The sequence below is a fragment of the Agelaius tricolor genome, unplaced genomic scaffold (assembly GCF_023055355.1).
Source record: "Agelaius tricolor isolate 1412-34295 unplaced genomic scaffold, bAgeTri1.0.p SCAF_10, whole genome shotgun sequence".
NCBI classification, from domain to species: Eukaryota; Metazoa; Chordata; class Aves; order Passeriformes; family Icteridae; genus Agelaius; species Agelaius tricolor.
The window spans coordinates 2,528,928-2,550,241 of record NW_027269270.1 but is presented as its reverse complement, the minus strand read 5'-3'; the positions used below and the strand labels follow the sequence as shown (position 1 = coordinate 2,550,241).

At 42.3% G+C, this 21,314-nt stretch overlaps 1 protein-coding gene across 8 annotated transcripts in view; it reads right to left on the bottom strand.

Moving 5' to 3' along the window:
• The window catches only part of KANSL1L (KAT8 regulatory NSL complex subunit 1 like), a 62,811-nt gene extending 41,739 nt beyond the window's left edge, over nucleotides 1-21,072 (bottom strand). For 6 of the 8 annotated variants that reach the window (XR_011680318.1, XR_011680319.1, XM_071434357.1 and 3 more), the window contains exons 1-2: nucleotides 17,226-19,709; nucleotides 12,792-13,897 (exon numbers count right to left, since the gene is read on the bottom strand). Coding sequence is in view for 6 of the 8 variants with exons in the window: in XM_071434357.1 (XP_071290458.1) it covers nucleotides 12,792-13,867 (1,076 nt within the window). In the remaining 2 variants the exon portion in view is untranslated. Of the gene's footprint in view, nucleotides 1-12,791; nucleotides 13,898-17,225; nucleotides 19,710-20,934 lie in introns of those variants that run through there. The other 2 variants (XM_071434358.1, XM_071434360.1) reach the window with 2 other exon arrangements.
• Between the last annotated feature and the right edge of the window lie 242 nt (nucleotides 21,073-21,314).

Sequence of the window (21,314 nt, the reverse complement as noted above, 5' to 3'; positions counted from 1 at the left end):
TCTAGATTACTATCAAAAAGAAACTCAAAGAACTCTGTAAATATGTATGATAATAAATTACTTGTATTTTACATATTCTACTAGTAATTTTCTCCTAGAAAAAAAAGGCATATGAAGTCATCTTGTGAAAATCTATTTTTCTGACCTCTTTTTATTTTTCTTTATCTTCCCATTATTGCCAACAAAGAGTAAAAAGTCCCAATTAGTTATGCTTTAACCAGGTATTCCTGACAAGAACTTCTTTGGGATTGACAGCTTTTGCATGTTTGTGCTCCTGAAAGTCATAAAATGCACTTTGCTGGGAAAGGGAGGCAGTCTGAATTCCAAGTTTTTAATTAAATGTGTTCACACAAGCATGGTGGCTGGAATAGTTAAGACTTGTCTCAGGACCCTGCTCTGGCAAAAAGCTAGTCCTAAGAAAGAGCTGCTTAATGAGTCTATAATAATCCCTTAGTTAATAATTTTAACCAAAAGAAGTTAAAGAGGAATAAAGAGGATAAGGGAGAAAACCCCAACCGGAGTATTGAGGTGTTTATTTCTGCTCCTTTCTCAAAAGGCAATTGAGGAAATGAACAATGAAATCCCACAAACCAGGACATGGTAAAAAGAAAGCTGAGGTGAAAGGAAATAAATCACACCAACAGATTCACCTCCCAAACTAGATCCAACAGCCTGGGGAGAAAGGTGAGCTACTCTCCAACAGACTGAGGAGGAGAGGGCAGGAAGTGAGAAGAAAACTAAGGTGTTCTGTACACAGCTGGGGAGCAAGAAGCAGAATGGAAGGGCCAGAACTGGCCTTATGTCACCTAGACTGCATGAAATCAATGTGGCACAAGGGAATCCACAACCAATATCAAACCACAGCTGACAGCAGAAGGAATGGTAAATGTTGTAACCTCTGTACATTGCTGTCTTACACACAAACAAGAATCCTCTGCAAAGCTACATCACAAGTTATTTTCAAAAATGGTTGCATTTCTTTTTCCACTTAGACATAGTATTTAATCTTGAATTAATTGCATTCACTGGTAAACATATTAAGTACATTTTTGCTTCATTCCAAAACACTATGCAAGTATTTCCTAAGGCTTTAAATTCTGTATGATAATTTAAATAACAGCATTTAATGACACTGTGTAACAATGTCCTCAGGCCCCACTCTAAGGAAAGGTTTCCACCAAACTAAGCACAAACATTCTATGCTCAGGCCAAAGGAAGCAATTTTGGCTTCTCTGTCTCTCCAGGCTGCCCCATGCCCAGTGCCTGCTCAAAGGCATGGGCAGCTACACAGTGCCATGGATTAGAGAGCTGCTCCTGGTTAATTTTAATTTTAGGGGCAGCATGACTGAAGCAAGTTTAAGTTTAGATCTCTTCCCCAGTTTTGATGTGTTGCACACAGGGTGAGAGACAGAAGCATTGCTGAACTCTGTTCCCATCCCTGGCACTCCTATCTGTTTGATCTTGCATTATTTTTAACCATCTTTTCCTCCAAGCCTATTTCTCTACAAATCTTTTAGTAAAGCTTGTAACTCCTAAGGAAGATAAAATCACTATGAGCTATCCTCACTCTCCTCTGTGTTCACACAAAGTAGTACAGTCACTCAAGTGACAAATGATAACCTATTTCTGCAACCAAAAAAAATCCAAACCAACCCTGAAACAAACCCCAAACCTGGGTAAATCTGCTCCTGCTAGACAGAAAAGCTCAACATGCACACAGTAAAGGAAGTTGTTTCAAGGTGGCTTCAGAGAATTCATTAACTCTGCAAACCCAAAGGAGAAAAAAAAAAAAAAACAACACCAAAAAACCAAGCACAGTTACAAAAATAACCAGGCCTGTCACTGGAGGAGGAAGTCAAAAGCAGGTGCTAAAGTAGAAGCTCCTGCTCTTGTTTTCTGTTGGGAATGAGACAAAAAAAATGATGTTTCTGTCTGTCCCACTTCCTGTTTGCTCCCTTTACAAAGTATCTTTACTTGGTTCCTGTGCTTTTGATTCCAAGATCATACACCCTCAACAGGAATTCCAAAATCTTTCTTCTGCTAGCAACTCAGTATAAACCATGTTACACTGGTAAAAGTTTCTCATGTTCAGTACTGTAGTACAGTGGAATATTAAATTTGCATATAAACTTACTGCTCCTGCAATGACTCTAAATCTGCAGATGACCTCCTACATTCATCCAGGACTATTAGAATTGGAAGAGAACACAGCAATACTGATTTTGTATCAATAATACATCTCATTTAAATTGCCCCTAAGAAAACATGCTGGAATTGCATCAGGGCCAACTTGTTTCCATGCAAAATACCTGCCTGCATTTCTATTTTGGTTGGACTGCAAGTCAATCCTGCACAATTTACAAGAGAAGGAAAGAAAAGAAATGCAGCAGAACAAACAAGGCACAAGGAGCACAAAACCAAATGCAAACAAAGTATGATCATAAATATAGCTGGCAGCAGACATTCAGGCTGTACTAGGGCATCCCAAAGCATGGAAAAGAGTTCAGCTGGGGATCATCAGCAACAGCAGAGGCAGTCTAAGTATTTCATGCTACTTGCTTCTGCTGAGACTGAAGAGGCAAGCAAAGAGCACAAAGCAGTGCTCTTGCAGTCAGTGGTGGTGCTGGAACTGAAGGAGGTTTCAGCCATGACCTAAGGACAGAATGCACAGATGAATGAACCCCTTAGCGCTCTCACCTTCCCTCAAAGATAAGCACTGAGAACAAACCATGGTTTTACATGACCAAACCAACACTGCAGAACACAACAGGACTCTCACAAGTATTTCCAGTGCCTCCATTGTGTTTTGGGTGAGATTTATGTTTTCCCAATAGCTAAGATCAGCTTGCCCCAAGAAATAAATGCAGGCAATGTAGCTGAGCAAAAAAGGGAGCAGCTAACCAAGATAAAACTGCTGTGCTACACACACTGCTGGTTGGGGTTTGTGTGTGGGTTTGAGGTTTTTTTGGTTACAGGAGACAAGAAGAGGTGGAATTTAAACCTTAGAGGCATATTTTATTTTTATAAGCAAACAAAACAATAAGCCTGAAAACTGTTCATAAATGATGGAGAAACACAGTGGAGTTTAAAAAACACAAAACACACAGAACCTGGGATTGACAGTAAGTATTCAGGAAGGTTGGTTCAAGCAGGTGTGATGGGCACAGGAAAGAGTATTTAAGAGTGTGCAGCCCTGTGACCATGGCAGATTCTCCACAAGTCATCTCATATGCTGAAAATTAAAGGAAACTAAAGCCTTCCACCTTTGTAATTCCCAGTGAGGTGAAGTACCATGCCCTGCCATGACATGTCTGCAGGGACAATGACAGGATGCTTCCTGCTGAACAGGAAAGGAGAGTGCTTGCAACAGACCCACATCAAAACTCAAAAAACCATTTCACAACCCATAACACCATCACCTTTCAAAAGCCTTTAAAAACACCAACATTTTCAAGTTTCAGCAACACTCTTAAATGCATACAACCAGAGAGAAAGGCACTCACATAGGGTGGGTGGGGAAAAAACCCCTCCAATTCCAAAATTCTTCATTAAACATAAGAAGGGCAGTTGTTCCTGACATCCCCTCATAACATTTCTGCTCAGTCTCTCAACATGGGGTGTTTTGCTCTTTCTGCTGGGTGATGTTCCCTTTGGTTTAAACCACATTGTTCTGGCACCCAGTTTTCAGATGATATCTCTAAAGTGATCTCCACCATCCCTGTCGGTTCATCTCCTCTCACTGGGAACTCCTGGGCTAACAGAAGCCTATTGCCAATCACATAGCAGTGAAGTACTTGGGAGCAAGAAGCAGCTCATAAATCACAGAGTGATTCTACCCTCAGGATAAAGAGCTGATCACCCTCCTTAGTGGGAGTCACTGAAAACAATGGCAGAAGTTTACTGTTTTGATGAAGGACTGATCTTCAGAAACTGAAAAGCCAGAAGAAATCAGAAGGTTCTCCAGTCCTTAAGTTCCATCCAGACATCATATGACTCACCATAAACTTCATGAAACATTGGGAAAAAAATCACTCATCCCCGAATTCTCTTGGGAATCTCACCCAGCTATACAAAAATACAAAATATTCTCCACACAGCACTCTATCACAAATGCCCCACAGCACACTAGTGTGGTGGGAGTCCCTCCAGGACTGGAGCTGGTAAGTTGTGAACTTCCTCAGCTGTCTCTGATTTTTCACCACCATTACACTCAGTTCTCTGACCACACAAGGTAAAGCCCAAAAAACAACTGTCCTGAATACAAGGATTTTCTTGCAAGCCACTAATGTGGGCCCAGGGCTTCTGATACCTGGGCCCACACTCAGCATGGTGAAATGGAGAAATTCAACACATCCATTTTTCTTCTCTCTGCAGACACTGACAGTAAATAAGAGATTACCTACAAAGATAGATTATATAAAACATTCAAATTAGGTGAATTCAGATATGCTTGTATTTTAGATAAGCTTATCTAGATTTCAGTCATGAGATAAGTGTGTGCCCACTCCCAAGCAAAACCTCCAACACTTGTAATAGCTGAACAAATATGTCCAACTATGAAATGACCCGTAAATGCTTTCTCAAGGACTAATTCTTCCAGAACACCTACACAATGTTTGTTTTCAGAATGAACTAACTTCAGTTGCTGTTTAAGCATTAATTCCCCTGGATCAGTTAACTGTTAAACCCCTAATAACCACATAACTAAAAAAACCAGTGTGTGCTGTTTTGTGAATGCAATCTCTTCTATGCATTCCTGAGTACAAAAAAGATTAAAACCAAACTGTAACAATTTTGGCTGATCAATATTACATAAAAACCCCACTATTTACTGCAGCAGTTCACTCCCAGCTTTTGCTCAGACCTTTCAGGAGCAGTGTGCTGCTGTTCTGGAATAACCAACACCAAACCAAGCTATGCACTCCCTGCTGCCCACTCCTACTCCAAAAAATCAATCAAGGGAATTTGTCTGGTGCTCAAAATTAGCTTGCAATCTCTGTGAAGATCTGCAGCCAGGTCATTCTTCTGGATCCTACAAGGTTGCTACCTCCTTTGGTGTTTAACAGGAAGTTTTACCTGGCCGACACTTTCCTCTGAAGCACCACATAGCTTCCCAAAACATGGCTTATAGTTCTCCCTATCATCTACAGACATCAGCAACTGCTTATTAAAATTATAATTTCTGGCAAGCATGGCTGGTCCCACCATCTCTGACACACTGAGGCCATTCAGTATTTTCAGAATTGCATCCAATACTGCATGTTGATACCAACACATAACACACATCTTATCTTCCCAAACAAAAAACCTGTACCCAGCTGAAAACTTCTGCTATGCCATCAGACCTGAAGAATTTATGCAGTAGCACCTGAAATTATCAACTATAGCTGTGATTTTTCTCTTGAAGAGAAAATTTATGGGGGAAAAAATTAGGTAGCAAGAAATTAAATAGCTATGGAATCGAATTTTTACATCTTCCACAAAATGAAAAGGGACAGTGGGGAGAAAAAGAAAATCAATATTCAGAGACAAAAGGCTGCAGGAGAAAACTGAAAATATTAAAAGAGAAAGTCTCTGTGCCTAAATACCCTAGAAAGGGAGAGATTTCAGAAGAATTTCACTGGTGCACTATAAATGCTCCCTATGTGATAGGGAAATCACATCTTCCAAATTGATGAGATGCCACAGACAGTATTTGCCTGCTACAGGGGTCCTGCAAAGGATCACACTACTACTGCTGTTTTACATTAGACACTGAACTGTTATACTTGCAGTGAACTGTTAACTCAATTTGGGGACAGAATAGATTAAAAACTCAGCTTCTTAAAGGATCTCTTAGAGTCCTGAATCTTTCCAATGGCTGGCTTCACAAGCTGGTAGGTGCTCTTCACCTCCAGCTCTGTTTACGTAATTCTTTAGAGCTGAGTTAATTATAAAAGGCCAAGGGGGTTAGTGAAGGTGGAGTCAGCCAGAATATTAACTGCCCAGAAAGAAAAACCTGCAAAAGGTAAACAACCAGCAGCACTTCCTCTTAATAAAAGAAGAAAAAAACCCAACATGCTGTAATTTGAGTATCTGCCAATGGCTTTTGTTAAAAATATTGTAATATTCATTTTTAAGATTGTATTGTCTGCTCCAGCACACCAACAGTTCAACAGGAAGCAGAGAAGCAGGTAGTGCTAAAATGCAGAGAAAGAAACTTCAAGAACAGCACGGCTGCCTTGAAATGAGCTTCTTTTCTTGCTTTTGAAATGGCACAACATCAATAGATTAACAACAAAACACCAGGAACACAGGCCTAGAAATTCTAAGTATTACACAACTGCCCTTCAAAAAGAAACCAAGTAATGCTACATCTGTAGCCCATGCTGAACATAAAATAAGGCAGAACTTACAAAATACACTCCTTTCAAGATCTGTGCAAATGGAACATTATGACAGCACATACACAGCATATCAATGCTGTCCAGCCACTGAAGTTTACTCCAAAATTTGTATGTATATTCTTACAAGGAAAAGATGGGTATGGGATTCATTAAGCTCCAATTCCATCCTATAAATCAGTGTATATATATATGTGAATGTATGTTTGAACAGTTTGCAATTTGGGTGTTTTGCAGGAGCCTGGGATTGAATTTCACTGAGTTTTTCTGCTGCTCAATCTACCCCATGGGCTGGGAAGAAAGGGAGTTTATATTACATATATTCAAACACAGACCTTCAGGTTTATTTGTTTTTCCAACAGCAGAATCAGCAACTAAAAGTTTGCTAACTGAAAACTGAATTTATTTAAATTCCCCAACAGAAAACTTCTTTTAACTCACAAGAGCTAGGCAAAGTGTGTGGATGCAAAAAAAATAATTTACAGCTGTTTCAGTAAAAAAGGAGCACAGGTCAATATATTTAAATCCAACATCTAACATCACATTCCTAACCCATATTTAGCAGGATGAATGAAACCCTGTTACAGGAGAGCATTCCTATTTTGGGAAGTCTTTATGCACACTTTTTACTTCATGTGAAAAGGAAAGCACTTAAATTATTTCCTGTATCAGGGGCCCATGTATGCTGATTTTCAAAGGCACTGGGTGTATCCCTTTGAAGTAGATTCTCACTAAATCAGTGTTAGCTATAAACCAAAATAACACTACCCTTGCTTTACAAGAAGTTATAAAGACAGTTCATTGTTGTTTATAAGCAAGGATTTTAATTAAAACAAACACATTTCTCAGCTTAGTGAAAGAAAAAAGCTAGCCATAAAACACTGATTAATCAGCACTTGACATCAAGCACCAAATTCCTCTTGTCTCCAATTTAATTAAGCATACAAGGTTATATATGCACACACATGTGCCTGCTTATTAGACTTGCTATTCTACTACACTATCTTGACTGTGTATTAAAAAGTTATTAAGAAGAGTAATGCCAAGTTTTTATTTAATATGAATTCAACACCCATCTAACTGAAAATATTTGAGATTCCCAGCTCCAAGTTTCCCTTGCAGGTTAAAACCTGTCAAACCTTCTACCTTTCACTAAAACCTTCCAGTCTGCCTTCAGCAGCTGCAAAAAAATATTAATGTAATTACAGGTTAGAAATCAGGATCCCCACTCACAGGAGCATTGCTCTGGTTTTGTGAGAGCAAAGTCCTGCTCAACAGCAAGTTTTTATTGCTGCACTGAGATCTCTAAGGCAAAATAGTAAATGCATGTGGGACCCTGAAGAAGTTATTAATTCATCTTATGGAAACCTAGCCAAGCGAGGTTAAATGTATTCTGAGATAATACATGTATCCTGAGAGTTAAAACAGAAGGTAATGTAAAGCTATCTTTTCTTTCATTCTCTTCCCACATCCTAGTGATGGGAGCCAAGAATTGAGAAAATGGAATTCTTGAAAAAGCAACATATAAAACATTCTTAAATCAGTATATTATTTACACCAGTGAATTTATACTTATTCAAAAGTCCTCATATTAATCTTCTATGCAAATAAGACATTTCCTGGACTTATAAATTAAAAAGGTGTTAAAACCAGGAAACAAGTGGAGGTTTGTGCCTAAGAGCAGCATTTTGCCCTGGCAGACTCTCTTCCTTCCCTTCCCAAACTCATAATTCAGTTCTCATATCAGGCATGAAGTGAAATTACAGCTCAGTGTGGAAAATTAGGACCTGACCTTGCAAAAACAAACATCCTCCCTTTATAAAGAGGCTCCAAGACTTGCAATAAACCCTGTCCCTTAAGCAGTGCCATGTATAGCCAGGCCTGCAGAACTGCATTGATGTTGCTCAGTTAGCCACAAAAAAAATGCTAGGAAAAATGGAAAATGATCTAGAACAAACAGATTAGATCTGGAGATACTAGTCATAATGTTTTCTTCCTTCCTGTATTTTCTCTGCTTAATGCTCCCCTCCCCATCACATGTTTGTACTAAAAGCAGATTTCCCATCTTCTCTTTCCAACTAGCAATCCAAGGGGGAAAAAAATAAAGGAGAAAAAAAAAAAAGAGAAAGATTTACTATCTCTTCACATTCATTATAAAAGTTTCCAGGCACAACAAATCCTGTGGGCATGGAAAAATGTAACAGTGCCTCTTCATCAGGCTTGAGGTTGCTGGAGGATAATCAGTAAAACATGTCTTTCAAAATCAGAGGGAAAGGCATGAAAACATTTCAGAGGGAAAATCCCACCAAATGATTCAAAAGGATTGTATTTGGATAGGGAAAGGAGAACAGGGAAAACAAGGCACAGGATTTGTCATGAGTACAAAGAACTACTTATTTTGCAGAAAAAATCTACTGCAAGCAGGTTTTCTGTCTAAATGATTAGATGCATGTAGTATTTTTTGATGGAGTGAGCAGCTGTTTCTTCAAAGAACCACAGTGATGTAGCCTTTGATTCTGGAAGATCACACATGTAGTGTACATAGAAGAAAAACTCTGCACTCTGCAACTTCACAAGTTTCCCAAATGACTACCTGAGCATCAGAGTTCTTTGTGGTACATTGTATTTCCTACCACACCAGGAATAGACACAGAATACATCAATAAGAATGAGGAGTAGGCCTAGCAGGATACACACTGCTGCCAGAGTAGAGCTGTGCTGTTGTAAAACTTTTGAGCTCACATCATCATTCAATTCACCTTGTTTGAAATCTATGACCATTTCTATGTGTAATCTTTCATCTTCACGAACTGCAAAGATCAACAAGTTTGAAGTAAATTCAGCTGGTGAAATGTTGTCTATGCTGCAAATCAAGTGTTAGTTATGAATCCCTAAAGGAATTACTCATGGTCAGCTTTGTGTTGCCTTCCTTGGGCATTCTGCTCTGGTTTCTAACACCTACCAGTGAGCCAGAGAGCAGCACCTAAAAGCTGCCTTTGAGAAACTACAGAGAAGGACTACCACATCCCCTGAGAGAATTTCCTATGCCCAAAGGATGGAATGTCCTAAAATACACCAAAAATTACTGCTGGAAATGTGGTGCTATGAAAACTGACAGGTTAAAGACATTCATGAGCTGACAGTAGCAGCAAAATGACAAAGGTCCTGAAGACAGACAATCGTTTTTTCATATTTCTTTTTAGTAGACTCTCAAAAGAATAAAATATGTTTTGATTAAACTCTTGAAATGAGTGAGCCTTTCCAATTACTCTAGGAACTAGAGAAGTTTGTTGAGTACTGTGAATTGCCTTCGCCAGCAGACCAAGGATCTCTCTTGTCTTGAGGGCAGAATCTGTATAATGCAGGAACAATGGTTTAAATATCTTACAACAGCTATTTGCAACTGAACAACAAAGGTATTGAAATAGATGGATAGAGACAATCTTACTTGAGCCACAAAGCATTGAGATACAGCTCAGAAGAGCTTATGTCAATACTCATTGGGAAAAACTCTCTTCAGGATAATGAGAATGAACAGGTTCAAAAGGCTAAAAATAACTCCAGGTTTGTTATGTAGCATGAGGAATTGGAGCTGGAATCAACTTCTCCCTCCTGATGGAAACAGACTGTTCTTAGGTGGACATGGTAACTGCAGGTTCCTCCCTGCCTTGCACACTGGATTGAGACCTCCTCCCCCCACGAAAAGAATGAGAAACACCACAGTCACAACAGTGATCAGTCACCAGCATGATTATACCCTCAAGTTAAATGCAATCAGTACACTGAGATATGGGCAGAACCAAAACATTCTTTCCATTCATCACTACATTGTTTGAACCTTATAGTAACTACAGTTAAATGTTATGAAGATTATCACAGAGGAATTCAGAGTAAAAGCGCTCACTATGAAAAATAAAAATTTCCATACAGGTGAGGAAATGAGTATTGTCTCACCTAGACGATCCCATTGCTTTTGGAAAGCACTTAGAGCCAATTCCCAATGACAGAAAGGCAATTCAAAGCATATAAATCTGCTCAGTAGAAATTAAAATGGGTATTAACTTTGTTTCTTTTGTCCAGATGAAAGGTAATCCAGAAGGCCTTAAAGTGGCAAGGAAACAGCAACTCTGACAAGCTGAACTGGTGAATAACTGATTTACCTTTGTTACCTCCAAAAAAAAGGGCAGCATTTTAGCCACAAAGGCAAATCTTAGGGTTGGAGAAAAGAAGAAAAATATTGTGAGCTGAAGATAATAATAATTTCAAATAAGAGACAGCCTGTCCTGACTGCATGTTAATTCAAGCATTTCCTCAGCCTAGGCACACAGACAAGTCTTTGCTGAAATCAGGCAGTACTTTTAACTCTGAGCTTGCTGGCCCAGCAGCGCACCCCAAACACCAGCGACTCCTTCCCTGCCAATGTAGCGAGGCTGCTGTGCTGAACAACTGCTCAGCAGTAGGAACACAAAGAAAGGCAGAAGAATAAACAACCCAAAATAAAGGGCCACACTGAGTCAGACTAGAGATCATCTTACCCAGTTCTCCTGCCTCCCAGCAATAGCTGAGATAACAATGTTACACCACAGCAGGCACGGAGGGAGCAGTGCTGCTCCAGCAATATGAACATTCCCTCAGCTCCCAGCAAGAGCAGCTTGGGGATTTCCTGAGCCAAAGGTGATGGGTTTGCACTTAATCATCCTCTGTGGATTTTTTCATCAGTGCTACAAAGTAAACTGAGTAAGGCTTAAGTGGAAAGATAACTGCCAAAAGCCAGAAGAAGGAGTAAAGGTAAAGGACTGGCAGGAGGAGGTAGAAACTCAAGTGTCCCTGGCAAGAAGAAAAAAGAAAACCATCACACAAAACTTTGGTCCAAGTTTTACATTATCCACTACTGTTGAAGAATCAAGAATTTCTCAAGAGTTTTCTTTTTCAGTTCATGTAATCACGAGATAAGAATCCTAGAACAAAGATATTACTTAGAAGTTCAAGTATATCAGTTAGGAGACTGTGGATTCTCCTATGCTGGGGAGAGCCCAAATGATGTTTTTCATTAAAATATTTCAAAAGAATAATTATTTTACAAACTCAAATATTAAAGGTGTTCCTAACTTAGTTGGCAAGTCATTATGCTTTGGCTAGACTTCAGCACAGTATTTACCATTCTGACAACATGTAAAAGAAAATGAAAACACTTTCTCTGTTTTTCAGACCTACAGAACTTAACAGAACACAGCAGAGATTTGATACAGCCCTGCTGGTCTGAAACCATAAATATGTAACAGGCAAAGCTCTTCCAGTTTCAGAAGCTAACTTGATTTCTTCTGAGCATAATGCTTTCCAGGAAGCAGAATGAGAAGTGAGTTTTTTAAAGTATTTTTAAATGTATTTTTTCCAGACACTCTCTGACAGCAGAGGGTATAAGGAAAGACCAATAAACACAAACCCTGTCCTGACTATCTATTAGAGCCCATGAGAAACGTGGGTATCATGGAGTTCCCACCAAGCTGCCGCATTTGTGTGCAGCTCTCTTCTGTGTATCACAATCCTGATTATTGTATCCCAACAAACCCTAAGACATGCTCATCTCTCCAGCTTTGGGAAGAGGAAAGCAGCTGTCTTTTCACTGCTTTCTAAAATTTCTTGACTGAAGAGATTGTGATAACAGTGTAGCAAGGTAGAGGTTAAAAAAAAAAGAAAAAAGGTTATAGCATCATCAGAGAGCAATTTTACTATCTTCTCTTGCCCACCACTGATTTGTAATTTGTATTGACAGGATTCCTGCCAACAACTAGCTAATGATATGAATTTTCCTCTGGTTCATCCTGAAAAAGATACCAGCAATAATAAAAACTCCATTGCTAGCTACATTCATAGTTGCAGAGTGACTTCAGGAAGTAAATTAGTATTTTTAAAATTACAAGCTAAAGATCCAAACTTTTTCAATATACCAATCACCAAATACTGGATGGCTTCATATCTGCATCAGATGATAATTTTAAATTTTTACTCATTATCACAACATGGTGGATTTCAAGATCCTACTACTGACTAATTCTTAATAACTCCAGAGTAAAATTAAAATTATTTTCATTCTGGCCTCAAGTATTTCCAGCAATCACTATTTGATTTACAGCATCATTCAAGTATTAGCAGTATTGATGGAATGCAAACAGAGAGTGCAGTACTCTAGTTCTCTGCAATCCAGTAAAGCAACTGCTCCTCAAATGCATTAATTAGAAGTTGTTACTTTCTGCCAAACCCAGCTCACACTGTCAGTCTTGCTGATTTCAGTAAGACTATCTATTGAGTGAGGTTACTCACACAAGATGGAATCTGTAGGTCTAGACCCTTCCATCCTGATTTACAAGTAAGAAGCACATGAGTCTAAGCAGGAATTTTAACACTTACGCTTCCACAGTCTGTTCCTCACCATCTTCATCTGAGCTGCTACACGTTGCATCAGAGTCCAGGTCCTTCTCCACACGAGACAGGAGCCCTCCAGTAGAAAGTGCAAAGCCACGGATTTCACCTGGTGCGACGCTAACTCCGTTCTGTACATCCACACCCAAACTACTCTCCGAAGGAGTTGTGTTGTTTTCCGGCCAACCTTCAGTGCATCTGAGGGAGCTATTGCTCAAAAATCTAGCTGGCTCATGGAAAACCTTCATTCTCTGAAGCTGATGTTTCACAAAGCACTTCAGCTGCTGATCACAGTGTTTGATAACGTGCTTTGCCAGGAGCATTTGTAAACGCTTCTGAGTTCTTTTGGCGCGACTGATTTCCATTTGTTGCTTAGTGACACACTGGAGTAAGCGAGCGTACACCTCCTCCTGGGTGCAGCTCAAAATCCCTTCTGAAGGCCCGTGAAGAATTTGGTGTAATAAATCCCCTTTTATTGTTTCAGTGCAGACTTCCAAAGGCCTACCCAAAACCCCATTCTTCTTGTACCATTTACCATTTAAAAGTTGCATTTCTTCTGCGTTACTGGATTCAGTTACACTTGAACCTGAAAGTCTCTGCATTCCTGCCAAGTTTGGAGATGTGGTCTCTGAAAATGCTGCCCCTTTGACCTGTTGCTCAGGCTCTGAGTGACTAATATGACCAAATGATGTGTCAGCCCCATTATGTAATGACTTTCTCATCCTGGAGCAGCCAGGCTCTCCTGCTTTCGTTTGCTTACCAGTTTTGTTGTTAAACGCAGAATTTGTACTCATTAACAAGACAGACTGATAGCACTTGGAGGATGGTGGGGAACCAAAATGCTGCACACTGAAGATGTCATTCCTGAGGTTGGGCTCAGCAGTGGGGAACCCCAGGACTGAGCAAGTAATCCGTGCGATGGAGTCCTCTTTTATCTTCTCTTCCACTGCTCTGGAATTTTCCATGCACAAAGCTGTATCAGACTCCATAGCTCTAGAGGACAAAGAAGGTGACAAGTGGATACCATGACCTTTTGTTGTTGCCTCTCTGAGAGCTGGTGTCATTATAGCTACGGTAGGTAGTTTACAGCAAACCTGAAAATAACATGGGCCATGTAAATTTTCTCATTTTCATGACACAGTACAAATACAACAACTCTGTTAGACATTTCATTCTCTCAACGTCATTCAAAAATTCCATAAAAGGGGATGTTATCTAAAGAACACAGACCCTGTTGCCTCCCAAGTCAAACAAGAACACCCTTTCTGTTTTTTCTTTATTTCATTCAGAGTCTGTTCTGTGTGCAATGAAAGACTTTACATCTCAGGGGAATAAGTGTTCATACCTCATTTCATTTTTGATTCTATCAGTCTGAGAAATAAGACCCAAAAAGTTCAGGTCTGTCATCTAACCTTGCCCAAACTGAAAAACATGACCTTGAGCAATGTGACTGGCACTGTTGTGAGAAATGTATTTACTGTAAATCTATATAAAGAAAGCATTTGATGAACTAGTATACATTCTTATAAATACACATTAGAAACCAATCAACAAGGCTAATGCTTTCAAAATAGAAACTTCTATGTTCTGAAGTTTCCTACCAAAAAAGAATTCTTTCCTGTGTCTTTGGATACCATTCTATTCATCAGGCACTGTGTAATACATAAAGATTATTTTTCATAGCAAATTGAGAAATGACAGTTCTCCTTGACAAATCCTTTTGCTTGTGGCTTGCCAATTAACAAAGGGCTCCCAGACTTTGGGATCAAAAGACCAATGTCAACCTTCACCCCTTCTTGTCAGCAGCTATGCTGCCAAGTCATACTGTATCTATTCCACGCAGGAATCCCTTGCACAGTACTTACAACTTTGTTAAGGAGATGCTTAAATAAACCTAATGAATGATTTAACTGAACATGGCCTGCAGAAGCCTGAAAGGTAAGTTCCTGTCAGCTCTTCATTAAGAATCTAGAGACAAAACCAGAAACCATATGAGAGCAGTAGCAAAAGTGGGTCCAGCACAGCAATGCCACAGTAAATTCTGTTGAACTGTGCACTAGTTGAGCAGCACTCCCACTGCCCTCCTTTTCATGTCTCCAGTTTCCTTGATCTCCCCAGCAACTGCCTAGCTCAGCAACTTTCAATGCACAGATCCCATAAGGGGTCAACGATTCTGAGACTACCACATATGGATCTTAAGAAAAGATCTGTCTGAAGCCTTAGCTTGTTTATAACTACAGTTTTTTTTTACACTGAAGGTGCAAACATTAAAGTGAGATGTGGAAACCTAGGGAGCTGAGAAATACAGTTTGGATACTTGCTCCTTAACCCTCAAAACATGAAGCAGAACACGGAGAGCCACATGCTCCAGTACTGCCTTACCACTCTCTGTATGCTTTATTCACCTTTCATTGCTCCATGGGTACCTCATCCACAAGGTTTTCATCTCTGCACATCACTCTCCTGGCATCACTGGCACCAGGTTTGGGGGTCTTACTGCTAATCATAAATGATACCATTAAAATCCCCAGGATTTTAACCCTTATAAATAAACCAATAACTTCAGCCTTAAGAGGAGCTCAGCACAAAGTCCTCCCAGTGGACAGCTGTTCAGGAAGAGCCCCTTTCTAGGATCAGACAGGGAAATGCACAGCTGAAAGCTGGAGCCCCAATCCTAAAGCTCTGGTGACTCAGTAATGCTCTCAGCACCTGGCTGACTCGTGTCTTTCCTCCTGTAAAAGCTATCAGGCCTGCAAATCTGAAAATCCAAAGGAGTGTGAATTCAGACACCAATGTCTCCCTGGCCCTAACATAATGGCAAATAACTACAGCAAGTCAGAGCAACCCTGCATGGCTAAAACATAAGGGGAGAGAACTGAACAGTTCCTCTGTGAGGTTAATGTGAGTTCAGGAATCCCTGTGTTTGACTGTCCCTGAGAATTCCAAGAAGCTCTCCAAGAAGAGCACCATCAGCCAGGGATCCACATGCACCTAGGAATGTATTTATTACTGTCCCAACTTTACCATCCACCTCCCTTAGTCTGAGTGGTTTGGTTTAGCAGGCACAGGTTGCTATTCCTGAAATCCAGGAAACTTCCACACAAAGTGCAGCTGTTCAGGCAAAAAAGTACTTTGGAGATGTGGATCACATACCTGTATGAAGATGGAGGTTATTCAAAGAACTGGCAGCACAAAACTTTATAGTGCTGGGTTTTAACTCCATCACATTCCCTCAAACACCACATACCCTTTTGGTACAGTTTCAAATGTCCAAAATTGCAATGAATATCATTACCACTTATTTTGTTTTCATCTGGAGGACTTTTCAACTCTTCTAGGGGAAAGAGGGGAAGAATCAAAGCACCCTCAGATGGAACACAAACACTGAACTAAAGAGCATTGACAAATCACTCATCTGGAGTGCCTGACCAAATATGCTTAAACTACAAAGCAGCTAAAAATTAAATAAAATGCTTTTCAAGAGGGAAATCACAATTAACACCCCCTTACCCAGTAACGTGGAAATTTCATACAATGTTTCTGCCCTGAAGACAGTGTGGGACACTCAGGTGTGCTCATCTCACTACAGTGACATCAAAAAGAACTTTGAGAGGCTGGTACTGCCACAGTGTCCAGCCCTTGGCATTTCTCCAAGAAGTTCACACACACACACAAACACAAAAAAATGTCATAGGTACAGGAGCCAAACAAAGTATCTGCTGCAAAAAAATTATAAACAAATTTTAGTACAAGTACTTAACTTGACAAAAGTTATACAATTTACATTTTTACACGTTTTATTTAATTTTGGCAGAAAGCTGCAAAAATTATTTCATTCCACCCATATTGGAAGTGAATTTCCAAAGCAAAACCTACTATCTTGGAGGGGGGGAAAAATAAAGGCAAAGAGGGAGGAAAGACAAGTACTGCAAAGTGGAATACTGGAAAATTATTTTCATTCTGAGAAAAGTTTTTCTGTCATAAGTAAACCATTTCACAGATTTTTTTTTTTTTTGCATTGTGTATTACTTGAGGTTTCAAAACCATAAGAGCTGAAATTCTGCTAAACAGCTTTTCATGTACCAAAACACTCCACTTGAAAGACTAAAGAGTATTGTAAAAAGAAAAACTGACATTAAATAAGTACTGGGGAAGGGAAGAGACAAGTACCAGACAAACACAGTAAAGCAACTGATGTTTTAAGTGACTTTATGCTTATCCTCCCCTAATGCCTTAATTACCCAGGAGGATCTAGCTGGGAATTGCAGTTTACCACAGCAGGACCTGCACCCTGCTCCCCTCCACCACTGCAGCTACAGGTTCCTAACCCCCAGTGGCTCCTGCTCCTCTTCCTCTCCCTCTGCTCATTTCTTTGTCCTCCCTTGACACTTCTCCCTTATACCCTTTCCCTACCAGGCTTACCTCAAGAGAATTTGCCTAAATCCTGAAACGAGTGTCTTCATGTTGTGATTAGCAGCACCCTATTAAAAGAAACACAACAAAACCCAGCCACAACTCAGCACACAGGGTGGCACTCCCTCCCTTCCCAGCTTTTGTTTACAGTCCTTTCACTTTTTGACTCTTCTCCCCCTTGCATAACACTATCACTTTGGTTACACAACGCTGCAGACAGTGTTCTGGGGGATTTTTGCTTGGGGGAAGGATTGCTTGGTCTTTTAGTGGATTTTTTTTGTTTGTGAGCTTTTCGTTTCCAATGACAATAAAACTCCACTCGCAGGAGGCTTTTTAAAGCTCCTCTGTAGCAGCCTTCTCTCCTTGTAAATTGAGTCATTTTTCCTCATCATAAACACCTTAAATTTTCTCCTTAATAATGAGATTCCTTGAGACCAGAAGGATTTTTTTACGATTATTTTTCTTGTGAAACTCAGAAGCCTACAAACAACATTTTAAATTAATATGACTGTTTCCAGCTTACTCACAGATTACCAGTGTTTCAGATAAGCCAACTTCCACTGTTTATTCCTTGCATAGATGGCATTTCAAAAGCAAAGCAAAGTCCCTGACAGCAGCCAGCCTCTGGTGAAACACCCAAAATGAATCTCAGCAAGAATGCTCAAAAATACTGTATTTCAACCTGTTTAAAGGCCTCTTAGAGACAACCTGCAGAAGAGAGGGCAGCTACAAAAGCAAATTGCAACCCAACTGCCAAAACCCGGTTTCCTACAGCTTTGTGCTGTTTGTCCTGTAATCCCCAGCCAGCTCCTCCTGGGCAGCCTTGCTGATAATCACTGGCCAAAAATAAAGTGCTCTGGCAGGCAGGCACTGCTGCAGCACTGCCTCAGCAGAGTGCAGCACACAGGACCTGAGCCTGGCCAGCCTCTGCAAGCCTTGCCTGGTGCCAGGCATCCCTCAGCCTTTAACTACCCCTCCCAGATTTTGGAAAACCTTCAGGATGGTAGTGGTTTCTAAGAATAGCAAGAAGAGCTCGATAGCACAGTGTGCATTTTCTCATGGAATAGTCTGCAGCAACGACCCTATAAAAGATATTGGTCCCACTGGGCATGTCCTGGTTAGGAGTATGAAAGGAAAAGGAAAGAAGCCCATGTTTAATAACACACCTGGGACCAGCCTTTAAGAGTGAAAAAAAAAAATCATTTCAGTAGGCAGCTTTTGTTTTCTCTTCAAAAGCCGACCAGTCACTCATGATGTGTATTTAAGCATTTTAGTATTTTGTTCTATTAATAGACTGGGAAAAAACTCATAAAGCCAAACAGGATCAGTGGGGAGTCTCCACGTTCAGCAGTGCTCACTGTGCAGGCACAACTATCCAGACAAAACACTCTAGTGATTTGTACACCCCAGAAGATATAAGCACAAAATCCTCCTACTTGGAAAAAAAAAAAACCAAAAAAACCCCACCAAAATACAGCACACCCCCCCCCCCCCCAAAAGGATCTCTCTTTGAACACTAAGAGATCTCCATTTAAGGCAGACCACCCAAAGTTTCAATCATAAAAAACATCCAAAAGGAGGCACTTCAAGTGGAACTCATCAGTACTAACTTATGGTAAAATCCATGGCTCATTAAAACATGTGAACAGGTTTGTTTTCCTCCTTGTTCAGATCTGCTTCTGAACAGAATCCATATAACTTCCAGGTTTACTACTACATCATCAACTAATTCTTCTTCAGTCTATAACACCATATTTGCAAAGCAACACCGGAAGTAATTTTTAATATATGTTAAATGCTTTTTGTAGTACAACAGGTGCCTCTGTAAGAAAGTTGTACACATGTCTCTAACAAATATCCGCAATGTCTTCTGGTACCTTTCATCGTAAATCTCGTATCCACATTTCAGTGATACTTTTGAATTTCAGCCTTTGAAGAGAGGGCTATAAAACCTGGTCTTAAATGAGACCCACTCAGCTCTTAAGACACTAATTAAGATGACTGGAATTTAAGCTCCTCAGAACATTCCCCAGGATTTCAAACCATGGACCAATACAGCAGGAGAGTCCTAAGGCACACAGACAGCTTTCTGGGTAATTTTTACTATTTCCTTTTTATTAAACTAACACAAAAAAGGAGTATTTAACTTCTGATAAAAGGCATACTTTAATAATTTGGATTTTTTTTAATTGGCTCACATTGCAAATTGGAAATTGAAAATTCCCATTAGAGAAGGGTAGGTTCAGAATACCTCAGTCAGTGCTACATTTTTGTAGGGGGGAGATGCTTCATTTTGCAAAAAGTGGATGGAAAGAATAGCTCAGGAGCACAGAGGAGCTCTCAAAGCAGGCTGCAGGACCTGGATCTGAGTTGCTTTGCTAACTACTCCATCCAAAATGTGCAGCCCTGTAAGTGGTGCCAGCCCAGGGTACCCCTGAGGCACAGCACCAAGTGGGTACATGGAGATTTCCAGCAGGTGCCAGGCTGGGATCCCCGGGGCACAGCACTAGGTGGGCACACACAGATTCCAGGCTGGGATCCCCGGGGCACAGCACTAGGTGGGGACACACAGATTCCAGGCTGGGATCCCCGGGGCACAGCACTAGGTGGGGACACACAGATTCCAGGCTGGGATCCCCGGGGCACAGCACTAGGTGGGCATACACAGATTCCAGGCTGAGATCCCCGGGGCACAGCACTAGGTGGGCACACACAGATTCCAGGCTGGGATCCCCGGGGCACAGCACTAGGTGGACACACACAGATTCCAGCCCGGGGATCCCCCCGAGGCACAGCACTAGGTGGGCACACACAGATTCCAGGCTGGGATCCCCGGGGCACAGCACTAGGTGGGCACACACAGATTCCAGGCTGGGATCCCCGTGAGGCACAGCACTAGGTGGGCACACACAGATTCCAGGCTGGGATCCCCGGGGCACAGCACTAGGTGGGCACACACAGATTCCAGGCTGGGATCCCCGGGGCACAGCACTAGGCAGGTACACACAGATTCCAGTCTGGGATCCCCGGGGCACAGCACTAGGTGGGCACACACAGATTCCAGTCTGGGATCCCCGTGAGGCACAGCACTAGGTGGGCACAGACAGATTCCAGTCCGGGGATCCACGGGGCACAGCACTAGGTGGGCACGCACAGATTCCAGGCTGGGATCCCCGTGAGGCACAGCACTAGGTGGGCACAGACAGATTCCAGTCCGGGGATCCACGGGGCACAGCACCAGGTGGGCACGCACAGATTCCAGGCTGGGATCCCTGGGGCACAGCACTAGGTGGGCACACACATTCCAGCCCGGGGATCCCCGGGAGGCACAGCACTAGGTGGGTACACGCAGATTCCAGTGCGGGGTCCCTCCGGGGCACAGCACTAGGTGTCCACACACATATTCCAGTCCGGGGTCCCCCCGGGGCACAGGACTAGGTGGGCACACACAGATTCCCAGCGGGAAGTTTCCATCCGCTGTTTAAATCCCGGCTGGGACACGCGGGGCGGGCACGGAGCGGCCCCGCCCCTGCACGGGCTCCGCCCCCGCCTCACGGCCGCCGGCCCCGCCCCAGCGCGCGCACGGACCGTTACCCCCGCCCCGCCCCCACCCCGCGCATGCGCACACGCCACTCCCGCCGCGGGAACCAACCGCCGCCCGGCCCCTCCGTGCCCCCGCCGCCTCACGGCGCCCCGCCGCGCCGCGCCCCGCGCTTGCCTCCGCGTCCGGCGGGTTCTCCGCAGCGGCACGGGCGCCGACGCCGCCTCAACCCCGCACAGCACGGCGCCCGCCACGGCTCACACTGCCGCTCTTGAAGAGTCCGCGCCCAGCTAAAGCGCAGCGCGGCGGGGCGGGGCCTCCCCCGCTCCTCAGGGGGAGGAGCGCGGCCAATCCGGGACGCCGGGGGGCGTGGCTCGGGCCGGGGGCGTGGCCTCCCGCCATTGGCGGGGCCCCGCCTGACGCGAGGACACCGCCCTCCCCTCACCCCCCCCGCGCGCCGGGGCCGTGTGGGAGGGAAGGGGGCAGCGCCGCTCCCCGCTCCGAGCAGCTTCAACTATTAATGCCCAGCGTGGGTAAAGAGCTAAAAAAAACTCCTA